General features: G+C 43.6%; 1 protein-coding gene across 3 annotated transcripts in view; it reads right to left on the reverse strand.

The window, feature by feature from the left end:
- The window catches only part of BTBD7 (BTB domain containing 7), an 89890-nt gene that overhangs the window by 7340 nt on the left and 66765 nt on the right, over positions 1 to 15785 (reverse strand). For all 3 annotated transcript variants that reach the window (XR_004256654.1, XM_032233421.1, XM_032233434.1), the window contains exons 8-10: positions 13537 to 13726; positions 3896 to 4074; positions 2500 to 2928 (exon numbers count right to left, since the gene is read on the reverse strand). Coding sequence is in view for 2 of the 3 variants with exons in the window: in XM_032233421.1 (XP_032089312.1) it covers positions 2500 to 2928; positions 3896 to 4074; positions 13537 to 13726 (798 nt within the window). In the remaining variant the exon portion in view is untranslated. The remainder of the gene's footprint in view (positions 1 to 2499; positions 2929 to 3895; positions 4075 to 13536; positions 13727 to 15785) is intronic.

The following is a 15785-nucleotide window of genomic DNA, read 5'->3' on the forward strand; positions in this document are numbered from 1 at the left end:
TTGGATTGCTTATTGATAGGAAGCTCCTACTGAATTCATTAATTCAATAGGCAGATTCCAAGAAGTAATAACTATACATAAAATGCTTTAATTATGATTTGTTGATAATACAGGTAACACTGGTCAGCAACAATTTTATCAGAGATTGGAATAGGTGTTCTAAGCAGGCTTTTTAAAAAGTGAAATAAGATTTTTTTTCTAACATTTCACTTTCGCTTGTGACTCGATCTTTATTATTATTCAAGTTTAAATAATGACAGTATGATAGCGTATGTTAACTATAGTTAACAATCATTTGTAACCTAATTATTACAATTATTAGTAGATAGATAGTTATCACTTTGATTGGAAGGCTTTTATTGTTTACAGATTATGCTCTGAAAAAGGAACCATGCCATTTTATATATTTATAACAGCATAAGATTAAAATAATTTAATATATTATATATTAACTTTTTAACATACACATATGTGGATGTGTGTATTTCTATGTATTATATTATTATTATGCATTATATAGGTTATATTACAGTGGTAGGTTACGGCTGTTACACCCCGGTATGGGCGTACCGGTGCCAGTTGGGAGCATCAAGTACCATTTCGGTATGGTACTCTGGAGGGCCCACCCGCCCGCCGTTCTTACCTGTATTTGACCCAAACGGGCCATTTGCACACGGACATGGAGTGTATGGCACCTACACAATGCTCTGCCGAGCAGCTGAAGCGTTGCAAGTGGTTGGTATGCATGCGCGCGCAGTGCGCGTGATGGACACCTGGCCCCGTCGCAGCATACCGGTTGCGACGGGATCCGGAACCCACCACTGTTATATTATAACATATACCATAGATTGCCTTTTAAACTTTCAATACCCTAAACCTAACTTTTAATTCTGTTTTTAACTGTTCTTATATGTTTTTATATTTTGTGACATGGTAAGCTACCCAGAGTCACTTAACTGAAATGGACAGTATCAATATATGACAAATAAAATATATACATTGAATGGCTACCTTATAAAGTTATTTCATCAACTGTTGGTTAAATAAATAAATAAAGCGTACATTTTCTTCAAGTCTACTACCTTGATAAAAACACAACCAAAATCAGTATCTTATGCATAATCTAGCTTAAAAGCAAAAGTGTAAGAGAAAACTCTTCACAGAAAATTTGGATGCAATCTATAGGAAAGGATTTAATAAGTGAGTAAAAATCCCCAGCTACTATGTTCACTTATTCTGGTTTAGCAATACCAATAGCACTTAGATATACCACTTTATACTGCTTTAACAGCCCTCTCGAAGTGGTTTACAGAGTCAGCATATTGTCCTCAACAATCTGGGTCCTCATTTTATTGAACTCAGAAGGACGGAAGGCTGAGTCAACTTTGAGCCTGGTGGCATTTGAATTGCTAAATTGCAGGCAGCCGGCAGGCAGCAGAAGTAGCTTGCAGTACTGCAATCTAACCACAATGTAAGTCACTGTGGCTCCATTTTTTACCTCTTGATGTGTTCCTTTGATGGCGTTTGGAGGAAAATGAATTGGTGAGGAAGAATTTGTTTTCTGCCCATTGTGTTAGCGTTTCCTCCTGCTTCATTTAAACCTTCACTGGACTGCCTCTTCTACATAGCATGCAAATATTTGCTTTATTTTTTTGTACATTAATGCTACCTAGCAACCTTGGCATCTTCACTGGCAAGAGCTTGAGTCAATTGATTAAACCCATCTGCTTTGTCACATAAATCTATCTATCTGGAGGGCTTGTTAGAGTTATTTGTTATCAACTTAGACCTTAGGGAAATTATACAACAGCTTGTATGATTTCTTGTAGAACAGTTCGATGCCACAGTGCTTGATCACAATCAACGTTTCCAAAATGAAGCCTGCTCCACTTTCAACAGCTATAATGGTAAACGTAAAATGCCAAGTCTTATTCACAGCACCCTGCAGTAGTAAATTAATGCTGATATATTTATTTATCCACTTTATATAACCATCCATTTCATTTTTCTTTTAATTTAGGGAATTTATATTGCCGCCTATTCAGACATCGCAAGTCAAGGAGGCTTATAGAATATACAGTCTCATATAAAAACAATAAAACTAATAAAACATATAATAAATTCATATAATAAATTCATATAATAAAATCACCCCCACCCTGGCGACAGCACCCCACACAAGCCATTTAATGGGCTCCATCCTGCTCTGGGTTCCCAAGGCCCGCTGGCAGAATCAGGTCTTCAGTGCCTTCCGGAAGAGTGTTAGAGTGGGGACCATTCTAACTCTGGGGGGGGGGTGATGTTCCAGAGAGAGGGGCCACCACAGAGAAGGCTCTTCTTCTGGGTCCCACCAGGTGTATCTCCCTAGACCAGCAACATTTCCTGCTTCCCCTTATGACTCTGGGCAACTTACAAACAGATTAAAAATATATACAACTTAATAAAACCCCTTAAATTAAAAAAAAGGTATTGTGTGCATTTAAAAAAAGGCACTCTTACCACTTGCTTTTCAGCAGCCACCACAGCTGCTGCAGCTGCAACTGTCTGTCTTCCCAGTCCTGCGGTGTTAGTGCAGTCTGGAGGTGTGCCTTTCACGCTGGAGAAATAATTGGGTAGGACAGGTTTGGGGGCTGTTCTGGCATGGAAGAGCGAATGGTTACAAGGGTAAGAAAAAGAACGGGAGGGGTGCTGGCTCTGGGTTCTTTGCTTCCATCCAACTTTGAACTGACTGTGAACTGGAGTCGCTGGTGGATGGTAAGGAGGAGGGGGAGGAGGGAGTGGAGGATGGAAGGCCACAAAAGAATCCAGGTCTGTAAACACTGTTTCTGCAGTGGGCGTGCTGTTCACACGACATCGGCCTGACTGTCTGAGGGTCAGAAGTGGGCTTTCGTCTCCAAAGTGCTCGTCGGGGAAGAACTTGTGAGGATTCTGCAGCAGAAAGACAGAACAAGAAATGCAACATGTCTATGGAGATTCTCAGTCATCCAGGTCAGGGTTGTCCCAAAGGTGTTTTTTCTGAAGAAGCTTCTTGGATGAGAAGTGAAACGTCTTCAAAGAAAAACCAGAAAGTCCATTTGCCTCTTGAAAAAGCACCTTTGGGACAAGAAATGCAACACTTCTACTAATACAGATAAATGGTCAGTTGTACTTTTTCCTCCATGCCAACAATATGGAAAAACAAGAGGTTTGCATTACAATGTCTTTGCCTGGGCAAAACAAACATAACGTGCCAGCACAATGGGATCTATATAAGTATCTAATTACAGAGCCTATGTGGGCAAAATACTGTAACTCTTCCTGTTCCATCTTAAGCAGTGATGGGATTCAAATAATTTAAGGACCGGTTCTCTGCCCTGATGATTTCTTCCAATAACCAGTTCACCAAACTGCTCAGAAAGTTAATGACTGGTTCTCCCGATGTGGTGCGAACCTGCTGAATCCCACCACTGCTCCTAAGCATAAAACTATATAAATTCACATCCTGTAGATCACCATAGGGTGGGGCTCTGTATAGGCTTTAGTCTCGGGATCTTACCATCTTTTTATCAGCATATTTGAATCAAAAGCTTTAGAAAGCTGTGATTTTTATTAAGCCTTCTCATCGTTATGCACGGAAGATAACTCACATTTAGAATAGAGCAGCATAAAGGAGCAACGGGAATACTTTCCTGTCCATCAGTTAGAAACAAATTAATTTGACCTATTCTTTTTTTACATTACAATATGTAACTGCAACATGTCCTTTTAAGCTTTCCTCCATCAATGAACGTGCTCACTTCTTCAACACTTTTTACACATTGCTAGTTACATCTGACTTTGAATGCATGCAGGTTCTAAAACACTTAAAAAAAGAAGCAGACCAGCCTGCTTGCATGCTGTGTTCATCGCTTCATACCTGCAGCAACTCAGCAGCAGAATCAGAAAGTCCAAACTCCCTCAATACACGGATCTGAATCTCATAACTGACTGTGGCGCCTTCTCCACAGTTCAGAGCATAAGCTCGCTGAACTTGCTCAGTATGGCGGAGCTCCTGCAGCCGTCTGACCATTTCTTTAACAACAGAGAGACGAGGAACTGAGGAAAGAGAAGCAGAAAACAATCCGAACTGAAATTAGTCCTGCATCCTTGTAATGAGTTTCAACAGAGCCCAAGTTTAGCAAGATTGATATTTACGCTTAAGAAAGAACTTGTCCAAAAACAATTGATCAGAAAGACAAGTGTCAGCAAGATCAATGCAATAATGGCTCGAGCTACAAAGTTGGACAGAGGACAGTACAGATGAATTTCCTTCATTTCCACCTTATTGCGAATCCAGTCAAAACCATACCATTTAGATCAGTTTTCCCACCTGAATTCACTATAAGCAACTGAAGGCAGGATAAGAAGCAATGGATGGAAAATAATCAAGGAGAGAAGCAACCTAGAACCAAGGAGAAATTTCCTAACAGAATAATTAATCAGAAGTTGTGGATGCTCCAACACTGGAAGTTTTTAAGAAGAGATTGGACAACCATTTGTCTGAAGTGGTATAGGGTTTCCTGCCTGAACTCTGTTATTCTGTTATCTTTCCTGGATGCTCTTTATGCAAAATGGATCATCAACACTTCCCATCCTGCCAAGTATTTTCAAATTTGCTCTGTGGGTTGGCAGGCACTCTGCAGCACATGTGGGAATCCTATCTAATGCTATGCAATCTAGCTGCTGGTAAAACTAAGGAAGTCTAACTCCTTTTACAGTATTTCCCCACTAATATTTTCCAAAGAGATTCAGTGGCTCAGTGGCTAAGATACTAAGCTTGTCAATCAGAAGATCGGCAGTTCAGTGGTTCGAATCCCTAGCACCACATAACAGCGTGAGCTCCCGTTACTTATCCCATCTTCTGCCAACCTAGCAGTTTGAAAGCATGTAAAAAATGCAAGTAGAAAAATAGGGACCACCTTTGGTGGGAGGGTAACAGTGCTCCATGCACCTTTGACATTTAGTCATGCTGGCCACATGTCCCCGGAAACATCTTCGGACAGTCTTCGGCTTTGAAACGGAGAAGAGAATTGTCCCCCAGAGTCGGGAACAACTAGTACATATGTACAGGGGAACTTTACCTTTTATTTTCCAATAAATATTTCATTCTGAGCATACTCTACCTCTTTCCATTAGCTTAGCCAATATGAATAACAGAATAAAAGATTTGGAAGGTCTTCTCTTGCTCAGGCAGGAAACTCTCTACCATTTCAGACAAATGGTTGTCCAATCTCTTCTTAAAAACATATGGTGTTGGTGCACCCACAACTTCTGTAGGAAAGTCATCCACTGATTAATTATTCTAACTGTCAGAAAAATTATCCTTAGTTCAATGTTGCTTCTCTCCTTGATTAGTTTCCATCCATTACTTCGTGTCCTGCCTTCAGGTGCTTTGGAGAATAGGTTGACTCTCTCCTCTTTGTGGCAACCCCTCATATACTGGAACATGCTACCATGTTATCCCTAGTCCTTCTTTCCATTAAATTAGACTATTAAATATGGTCCCTGTTCCTCTGTTTTGCTCCTTCCAGAAGTACATTCTCTCTTTCAGCAACTGCTATGGTTAACATCAACTTCAACTGTGAAATATTTTCGCTTAATGTACCACTTTCAAAGGTTTGCTGAAATTGACCATTGGCTTACCTGAAGGGTCCTTCTCTGTGCACTGCGGGAGAGTCCAAGCATGGGTGAAATTAGTCTGGCTGCCCAAGGACTGGGATAATCATTTTCTTTAACCACGCCTCCTGGTCCTCCTTAGTGCCAGATTTTTTCCTCATTCTGGCCCGTTAAGGACTATTTTTGTGAGCTAAGTTCTGGAACCGAAGAAGGATGATAATGCGATGAAAAAAAATGGAGTCGATCTGATGGCCCCGAAACTCTGGACCCAAAGACTCTGGGCGGGGTTGGACTCTCCCGCAGTGCACAGAGAAGGACCAATGGTCATTCTCCTGTGCACTGCTTGGAGAGTCCAAGCATGGGACATATCCAAGTTAATTGTAACTAGAGCGGGAAGGTCTGCCCAGGGATTTGGTCATGGAAACAACGCCCTGCAGGACCCGCCTGCCGAACGATGCCTCGGCTGAGGCAAACATGTCCAATTTATAGTTTCTGACAAAGGGAGATGGGGGCGACCACGTTGCCACTCTGCAGATGTCGTCTGTTGTTGCCTGGGTTGCCCAGGCAGCGGTGGTGCCTGCGCTCCTCGTAAAGTGAGCAGTGATATGGCGAGGAACTGCTTTAGCCTGATGCTCATACGCCGCCGTGATGCATGCCATGATTCATAGCTTATGTGAGGTGCTGTCACTGGGGTGAGGGGTGCCACCCTCAGTCATCTGCTGATAGTTGCGGATGTTACCTTCCGCCCCATGGACCCTGGCTGGAACGACACAAAAAGGGCCTCGGACACGCGAAATTCTGCTGTACATTTATTAAATGTCATTTAATGTATCTACGCAAGTCCCTTCTGACATCCAGAGTATGCCAGATCCGTTCTCTCTGGTGTCTGGGGTGCAGACAAAAGTTTGGTAAAATTACCTTCTGCACCCTGTGAAACCACATATTAATTTTTGGGATGAACGACGGGTCCAGATGAATAATACATAGGTCCTCTCGGACTGACAGGGCCGCCAGCTCTGATATTCTCCTTGCAGATGTTATAGCAATGAGAAAGACCGTCTTAAGTGTGAGGTGTCAGAGGGAAGCAGCATGAAGAGGTTTGAAGGGAGCTGAGGTTAGAGCCTGTAGAACAACTGGTAACTGCCAGAATGGTTACCAGTGAACCACCAGCGATCCGCCATAGCTGGACACCGAGAGGCTGATGAGATCGGCGTAGCAGGACCTTCAGGGCAAATGAGGTGCCACCAGAAGCACCTCCGCTCCTTCCGCAATGATTTTGAGGACTATTTGTGGTAGAAGAGGAAGCGGTGGGAAAGTGTACAAAAGTCCCTGGGGCTATCTGCAGTGAAGAGCATCTGTCCCCTCTGCCCAGGGCAAGTGAAAGCAGAAGAAGAAGCTATGTAGTTACGTGTTCCCTGGGTGGCAAACAGGTCAATCACAGGGGTGCCAAATCTCTGTGACAACTGGTGGAACAGGGCCGGATGTAGGCGCCATTCTGCATTGTCTATGGTGGTTCTGCTCAACCAGTCCACCTGGATGTTGTCCACTCCTGAGATGTGATCAGCTCAGATGAATTTGATCTGTCACTCCCAGGGCCTCTGCTTCCACCATGAGATTCCTGGATCTCGTGCCACCCTGTCGGTTTATGTGTGCCTTGGTGGCCACACTGTCCATCATCAATAGTACACATTGGTGTTGAATGTCCTGCTGGAAGTGACGTAGGACAAGTCTTGCTGCCCTCAGCTCTAGCCAGTTGATGTTGCAAGCTGCTTCAGCTGGGGACCACCTGCCCTATGTCACGTGTTGACCAATGTGGGCATCGCAGCCGAATAGCTGGCGTCCATTGTGATGATTACTCACGCTGGCCCTTTGAAGAGGTGTCCTTTTAGCACGGCCGATGATCACCACCACTGGAGGGACCTCTTCACCTTCAGTGGAACTTGGACCGTCATTGTGGAGTTGCTTCTGTTGGCTCTCTGATGAGGCAGGAGCAATCACTGCAACTCCCATGAGTGGAGTTGTGCTCACGGAACTACCAAGATGCACGAGATCATCTTCCCTAATAACTGCAAGAGGAGCAGCATAGGGACCTGCCTCAACCCCTACATCTTGTGGACTAGGGTACCTAGGCTGTCTATCCTGTCTTGGGAGAGAAACACCTTGAAGATTGAGGTGTCTATTACCGCTCCCAGGTGGAGGAGCCTGGTGGTTGGTGTGAAGTGACTTTTCTCCAGGTTCACGGAGAACCCGTGGTTCTGAAGGGAACTCATGGTGACCTGGAGATCCCACAAGGCTTGTTTCCTGACGACGACTGAATTAAGATGTCATCCAGGTAACATTGGAGCCTTATGGGTCTGCGCCTGCGACTGAAAGAATTTTGGTGAAGGTCCTGGGGGCTGACGACAGGCCAAATGAAAGGGCCCTGTACTGATAGTGCCAGCCCGTATAGAAGAACCACAGGAGCCTTTGCTGCTGTGGCCAAATTGGGATGTGTAGGTATTTTAGGTCTATGGACTTGAGGAGTTCCCCCTGATGAATCCCTGCTAGGATGGTTTGCAGGGATTGCATTTTGATCCTGCTGCATGCGAGATGGAAGTTGAGGTTCTTCAGGTCCAGGATTGCCCCCCCCCCCCCCCCCGAGCTCTTGGGTACCAGGAAAAGAATGGAATAAAATCCCTTCTGCTCCTGATTGGCTGGTACTGCTCTATGGCATTGATCTCCAGAAGAGGATGGATCTTCTAGCACATAAGCTCTCTCTTGCTTGGACAAGAGGGGGTGGGACAGCAGATGAAATTCCTCAGGGGATGGGAGATGAACTCCAGGGAGAGTCCTTCCCTCACGATCTGTAAGACCCAGGAGTCCTCCATGGTCCATTCCCATTGGGAGACAAAAAGTTGTAGTCGTCCCCCAATGGGAGGTGCTTCCTGAGGGTCACTTGGTTTTGCAGAAAGGCTTGTGAGAGGCCCCGCCGTGGTTGGTCTGCAGTACTTGTACTGCTGTCTACCCCTGTCCCGAAAGGACTTCTTGTCTTTGGACCTGTCAAATGATTGAGTGAATGGTCTGTAGAACGTGGAGGAGCTGAACGAGGATTTGTTTGCACGAAAGGACTGCCTCCTAAAGTAGGGAGTGGACTTCCGATCCTGCTTTTTATTCAGGATAGGGAGGACCTTCTGCTTGTCCTTAGATTCAACTAGGACGGGGTCTAAGGCATCTCCAAACAGTTTGGTCCTTTTGAATGGAGCGGAGGCGAGCTTCCACTTTGATTTCATATCAGCCTGCCAATGACAAAGCCAAAGAAGGAACCTAGATGTTACTTTAGATGCTAGCGCCCTGGAAGCAAATTTCATTAAGCAAGGCATCAGCCGAGTACTGAACTGCTGCTATGATTTTGGTCCTGTTCTGACGGAGACGTGAGTTACCTGCCGGAAGTTTAGACTGTAATTCATGTAGCCAAATAATGGAAGCCCTATTAAAGAAAGAGGTGGAGAAAGAAGTCTTAATGGTCCAGGCTGCCGCTTGATGTGTTTTGTGACAAGCGTTCTCCGCCTTCTTATCTTCCACCTTGAGACCCTCCATTAGGTCTGCTGGCAGAATAGAGTTGGAAGTAAGAGCTGCTATCCGGGGGTCTAGCGAGGGTAAGGCCAAGACGTCCTCTAGATTTGATTCCACAGAATATAGCTTCTTGTCCCCACCACTGAGTGCAGCGAGGAAATCAGGCTGGACCCACTGCTGCTGAACACTGCCCATGAAGAGACTGGGAATGGGAACAAGTTGCATCTTAAACATGCTATCATTAAGGTTGGAGGCGGTCGAGTCTGAGGAACTCTGGCCTGCTTGGGGTTTAGTACCCAACTGGGTAATGACCTTTGCCTTGTGCAAGATAGATTTAAATAGGGTAGGCTTGAAGAGCCCAGAGAAGGCAGGTACATCTAGAGGAAGGTCTTCATCCTCCGAAAGCTTCTGGTCCTGCTCCTCTGGGTCCTCCCAAGCAGAGACCTCACTGACCACAGAAGATTCCAGAGAAGGATGGCATACCCTGTGGCTAGCGCCGGACCCTTCCTTCCTGGATTTGGATGGGGCTGGTTTATCTGGGACCTGATCCCTCTTCTGGAGCCTCTTGGCTATGCCATGGGAGATGGCATGGACGATAACTACCTGCATTTAGGCTAGAAGTTCGGGGTCCTGGTTTTCTCTGGGCCTATCCCCTCCCTTGGATCTGGAGGAAAGGCTCCCCAGCCCTCAGAAGGTGGGAGTGGGACCCCCCCCCCCATGAGGCTGCGCTGTTTCCATTGGGTCAGGTTTGGATACAGAGGAAGGCACGGGGAGAACTGGGATCCACCAGGGAAACGTCAGGAGACAAATCCTGAGACTCTACCTCCTCCTCAATGACCCACAGGGGGCCTCCAATGGGAGACAGGGGAAGGAATGACTCACCCTGCGTGGTGGCCTGCGGGTTGGCCTGCCTGGCCTGGTGCTGGGCCTTCTCAAAGCGCTCTTCGAGGGCCCGTTGACAACACTCAGCATCCCTATCCGCAGCCAAGGATGATTGGTAGGGATGACTTCCCTGCCCCCTGCCCTTCCTGGCCTTCTTGCCTTTGCCTGTGGCCTTGGCCTGATTAGGGGCCCGGGAGGGATCTGGTCTACCGTTGTAGCAGGTGGAGGGGCCTGGCTGCTCCAGATCTACTGCTTCTGAAGCTTTAGCCATCTCAACTGCACATGAAGTTTCGAAGACTGCAAAGACATCAGTCAGCCGGAGATGATCGCTGTGGGGGCCTTTTTGCTGCAGCCTTCAGTCAGTTGAGGGAAGAAGAGCCCAAGGGTTTGTGAACCAGGGAGGTTGCGCAGTCTGACAGATCACTCACAGAGGGGCAAAAATGGAATCAACCCTCTCTGTATCAGTATATGATTGTGAGGTGACCAAAGACACCAGTGCTGCCCGACGATGAAGAGTGAGTGGCAGCAACGCTGACGCAGCCCCGAAAAGGGTCAGCTGGCCACTCAGCAGCGATCTGCGAAGGAACGTACAGTGGAACAGGCAAGCTTGAAAAGCATGCGAAAAAACGAGCTGACAAAATGGCCATTGCTCTGGTGTGGGGGTGGAGGAGAAAATGGTGGCCATGACTTTCAAAAATGGCCAAATATTTCTCCACGGGTTGGCAGCACACAAAAGTCCAGAAAACAACCGCTGACAGCTTCCAGCAGCCGCCGAGAGCTCCGCCACTGTTCTGAGAGATAACAAAGCCCCAGGGATCTCTGCCGCTCACCACAAGTGGCGCGGCAGGTAGAGCACCCCTCATATCTGCTCCTACCTCAATTGACAATTTGAGAGAAGTGAGGACAAAAATAAAATTTGTGGAAAAAAAGAAAAAGCCAAAATAAAAACTTATAGCTAAAATAGAAACAGAAAAAAACTGCTAAACAAAGGAGAGTCCAAGCCTGTATTAAACTAGTGGCTGGAGCTCACAAAAATAGTCCTTAACGGGGCAGAATGAGGAAAAAAATCTGGCATTAAGAAGGACCAGGAGGCGTGGTTAAAGAAAATGTTTACCTCAGTCGGGTAACCAGACTAATTTAACACATGCTTGGACTCTCCAAGCAGCGCACATGAGAACATACAAATTTGTTTACTGCCTATAGCATTCATTTAGACTTTCAGGATTTTTTCAATCATTTTCCTAGAAAATGGAAGGTAAGATTTTCCTAGAAAGTAAAAAGAAAAAAAAAACTATGTATGTTGATTTCAAATTTTTTATGTTGAAAAACAGAATGAAGAATAGAAAACAACCCAATCCAAGAGCACTGTATTGGTCAGAAAAAATACACATCAGACAACAAAATTCCACACTTCGGAGTAGTTTTTCAATATTGTGTTTAGATTAATATTTTGGCAAATTTCTAAGCACAAGATGTTGTGCATAGTGAAGCATCTGTTTTATATGCTATTAGAATCTCACTCCAAATGAATTAGTGGGCAATTTCCAGCCTTTAAAAATCCCACATTATGAAAACCAAAGTATAAAAGCTAAACATGACTATTCCTAAATACTTGGTTGGTCGTTGAGCGTAAATAAAAATTTCTATTTCTAAGTAATGTACAGGAAGAAAAAGTTTTCCAGCTAAAAATGAGATCATCAATAGCATCATTTGATTTTGTCCCTTAAATACATTGTAAGGTAATTTTTAACAGGGTTTTGTTGCAGCTTCCAAATATGGCTCTTATTTAATTTCTAGAAATTTCCTCTTTGATTGCATATTTTTTGGGTCATTTTGGATCGGGAAATAAATGAAAATGGCCATGTAAAACAAACAAGCTTTCTAAAAAATTTTTTAAAAAAGGATCCAACTACCACCCCCCCTCCCAAAAAAGGTAAAGAAAAACCTTCCGAAATATCCCAGCTTCATTCATCTTCGTCAGTGATTCCCAAATTTGGCAACTTTAAGACAGAGCTGGCTGGAGAATTCTAGGAGTTGAAGTCCACAAGTCTTAAAGTTGCCAAGTTTGGGAACCACTGATTTTCATGAATCAATGTTGACCACTGTGGCCTTTTCTCCCCCAAAGCTTTCAAAGTCACCTGAACCACCAATTTATTTGTCCTTACAAGTGCAATCATCCAGACTACACAGCTTGGCTCAGTGTCTTCAATGATGCCGGTCACTGATCAAGGCTGATCATCACCAGTTGATAAGCATAAAATCCTGTACAAAACATTAAACTATCCAGTGACTGGAATTAATTTCAAGGGTTGACCCTTTGTGTTCAACAACAATTTTCTTGATGATAACACCAAAATAATTGTAGCACCTATGCAGCTCAGCCTTTATTATGTTACATACAACTCCCAAGGATTTTTCTGTGCGAGGTAGAATATGGGTTATAAAAAAGCAAGTTTTCTAGCCAAATCTGGGCATGCCGTTTTCTTCTTTCTTACCACTGATGGATTGCTGTGACTGGCAAAGCAAGGAACAGGACCAGATACCTCTGTACTTCCAACAAAATACTGGCAGCTGACAAAAAAACTAATTCTTGAGCGCTGGTACCAGACTTGTCTGCCTGAAATTCACTTTTGGCAGTTCATTTAAGCTTAGTTCTTGGATTAGCTTCAATGAAGGTCGGCATTTGGAGGGCTGTTTTATAAAAGTCTTCCTCTTATACATAAACTTTAAATGAAGAATGCCCAAAAGAATTTCTGGCATCACAAGAACCTTTGAACACTGTCCACTATTCATGCTTGTTCTGATACACATTCTGTATTCCAAACTTGAAGCAACCATGCCTTCATCTTGTTTATATCAACAGTCTCTGTGGTACTTAATACAAATATATTATGCCAAACATAAAAATCCACCACATTCTTTTTTGATTATGAAGAAATGTGTGTATTTTTAAAGTGAGTCTTACGTTAATCAAAAATACCAAACTAATATGAATGTATGTATTATGCAAGCACACATCATGGATGAACTAATGCATTTTATTTCTGTCTAATTTACAGAAATGGGAAAAAGGGAGAAATTTTTTTTCTATTAACATACTCACAGTGGAATCTGTCAATATTCCACCTGTGCAGTACAAAATTTCCACTTTTTTTTTTCTTTGCAGTGAAGAGATCTAGAAATTCCCTGTTAAAAATTACCAGGGTATTATGACCCTATATTAATTATCATACACTCATCCTCCTTCCATCCTTCCGAGGTGGGTAAAATGAGGACCCGGATTGTTGGGGGCAATATGCTGACTCTCTGTAAAACCGCTTAGAGAGGGCTGAAAGCCCTATGAAGCGGTATATAAGTCTACTGCTATTGCTATATTGCTATTTATTTTTTCATGAAACCCTGGTATTTCAGGGTTAAAGAATTTCACAACCAAGAACGATGTATTTATGAATTGGCTTAGTAACATACCTGGAATTTCATTGGCTACAACTGAAGGAGGACTGGACTGATTACTGGACATTTGCTGGTGATTTATCATATGACAGCACTGTGGAACAGCATTGTTTACCATGTAGAGGGTATCTGGCACATTGGACATTCTAACCATCCGTAAACGGACAAGGTCCGTCTGCTCCACCATCATCTCATCCAGAAGTGACTGAAAGAACAAAGGTAAAAGAAATGTATTGAAATAAAAAGTAGTAAATACAGGTAATCCTTAACTAACAACCACAACTGAGGCCAGAATTTCTGTTGCTAAGTGAATTTTGGCCCATTTTACGACCTTACTTGCCACAGCTGTTAAAAGTGAATCACTGCAGTTGATAAGACAAGTAACCCGGTTGTTAAATGAATCTGGCTTCCTCATTGACTTTGGTTGTCAGAAGGTCACAAAAGTGGATCACATGACCCCGGGACACTGCAACCGTCATAAATATGAGCCAGTTGCCAAGTGTCTGAATTTTAATTACATAACCATGTAAGTGTGAAAAATGGTCATAAGTCACTTTTTCAGTGCTGTTGTAGCTTTGAACTGTCACTACATGAACTGTTGTACATCAAGGACTATCTGTACTACCTATAGCATTCTTTTTTTTTAAAAAAAAAGGACCATATAATGGTAGATAAAAATAGATAATAGAATCTTACGTTTTCAAGAAATAAACTTTTCTTTCCTTTAAAGATAATTGTATACATTTAAATTAAATATGGGCAGCTTCTACTCTTATGACTCACTAATTCTTTTTTTTTTCATGTTAACCATTCAGATGACTTTTAATGGGCTCACTGATATTCAAAGAAGCTACTTTGCTAATATGGGTCTTAATTCATCAATGTTACAAGGTCACCTGCATATTATCTGAAATGTTGCTGCTGATAACCAAAAATACCAAAGGATTTCATCATACAAAGAACAAGGGTGGAAAAAAAATATTCTTCATACAAAATTTGCATTACAGCGCAAACTGTCTTCTGCTAACAAACAGAAAACAAAATCAAATTTCACACTGTATGACATTCTGGGAAAACTGAATCGCATCGAAAATCTGGATTATTTTCTCCTCACACCTCTGGTGGGTGGGAAGCAGTGGTGAAGTTCTATTTTTTTTACTACCAGTTCATGTTTTGGTGGGCGTAGTGTGTCTTGGTGGACGTGGCAGGGGAAGGATACTGAAAAATCTCCATTCCCACCCCACTCTGGGGCCAATCAGAGGTGGCATTTGCTGGTTCTCCAAACTACTCAAACTTTCCGCTACCTGTTCTCCAGAACCTGTCAGAACCTGTTGGATTTCACCCCTGGTGAGAAAGCTTTCTTCTTGAAATCGGTCCATAGAGGAAGACTTCCACAGAGAGGGATAAAGTGTGCAGTTGTTCCCTGCTTTCTTCTGCCATCCTTTCTCTTGTAAAGGAAAGCACATGGTCCCTTCCTCCAGACACAAAAGGAGGCTGACAGTCATGGCTCAGTTCTATTTAGGAAGAGGATGCCTTCCTCCGTCTAGACAAGCTGGAAGGTTTCTGCAAATGTGTATATGTATATGGGGTGAATAGGAAGGTACATGCTCAGAGAAAACTCAGAGAGATGAGAAGAGATCAAATCAATCTTTCCAATGTGTTCAGCAGGGTAATTGCATGGAAGAAAAGATCTGAAATCCTGTTCTTTTAGAGACACCAAAGGAGATGGAAGCTTGTCTACCTTCTAATTCAGGGGTGTCAAACTCAAGGCCCGCTGGGTGCTTAAATCCTGCCCATGTGGCCAGCCTGGAAACAGCAAAGGATGGGCCTGCAGTGCCTCTGCTAGTGAAAATGGAGCTTGAGGGAGGCATATGTGCCCCCCCTGCACCCTATTTTCAGCCTGGATGGCTTCCTAAATCCCTCTGCCAGTGAAAACGGAGCTCGGCAGGGTGGCTCCCCCAAGCTCCATTTTTGCTGGCAGAGGGCTGTCAAAACAAACTAAAAACAAAAGGAGAAATGTTTCCTCTTTTGCATTTGAGCATGCAAGAAGGGACAGAAAAGGAGAAAGGAAAAGAGGAAAGAAAAAGAAGATGGGAAGAGAACAAGGAAGGTAAACTAAGGAAAGAGGGGAAGGAAGAAGGAAGGAAAAAGAGGAGGGAAGGAAAAAGAAGAGAAGGAAAGAAGGAAGGAGATTATAATTAATGAGGGAGGGTCTCAGGGAATTCTGCCTTAATACTTGGCCACCAAAGGTGCCCCCAATGCAG

Source organism: Thamnophis elegans, chromosome 1, assembly GCF_009769535.1.
Source record: "Thamnophis elegans isolate rThaEle1 chromosome 1, rThaEle1.pri, whole genome shotgun sequence".
Taxonomy (NCBI): Eukaryota; Metazoa; Chordata; class Lepidosauria; order Squamata; family Colubridae; genus Thamnophis; species Thamnophis elegans.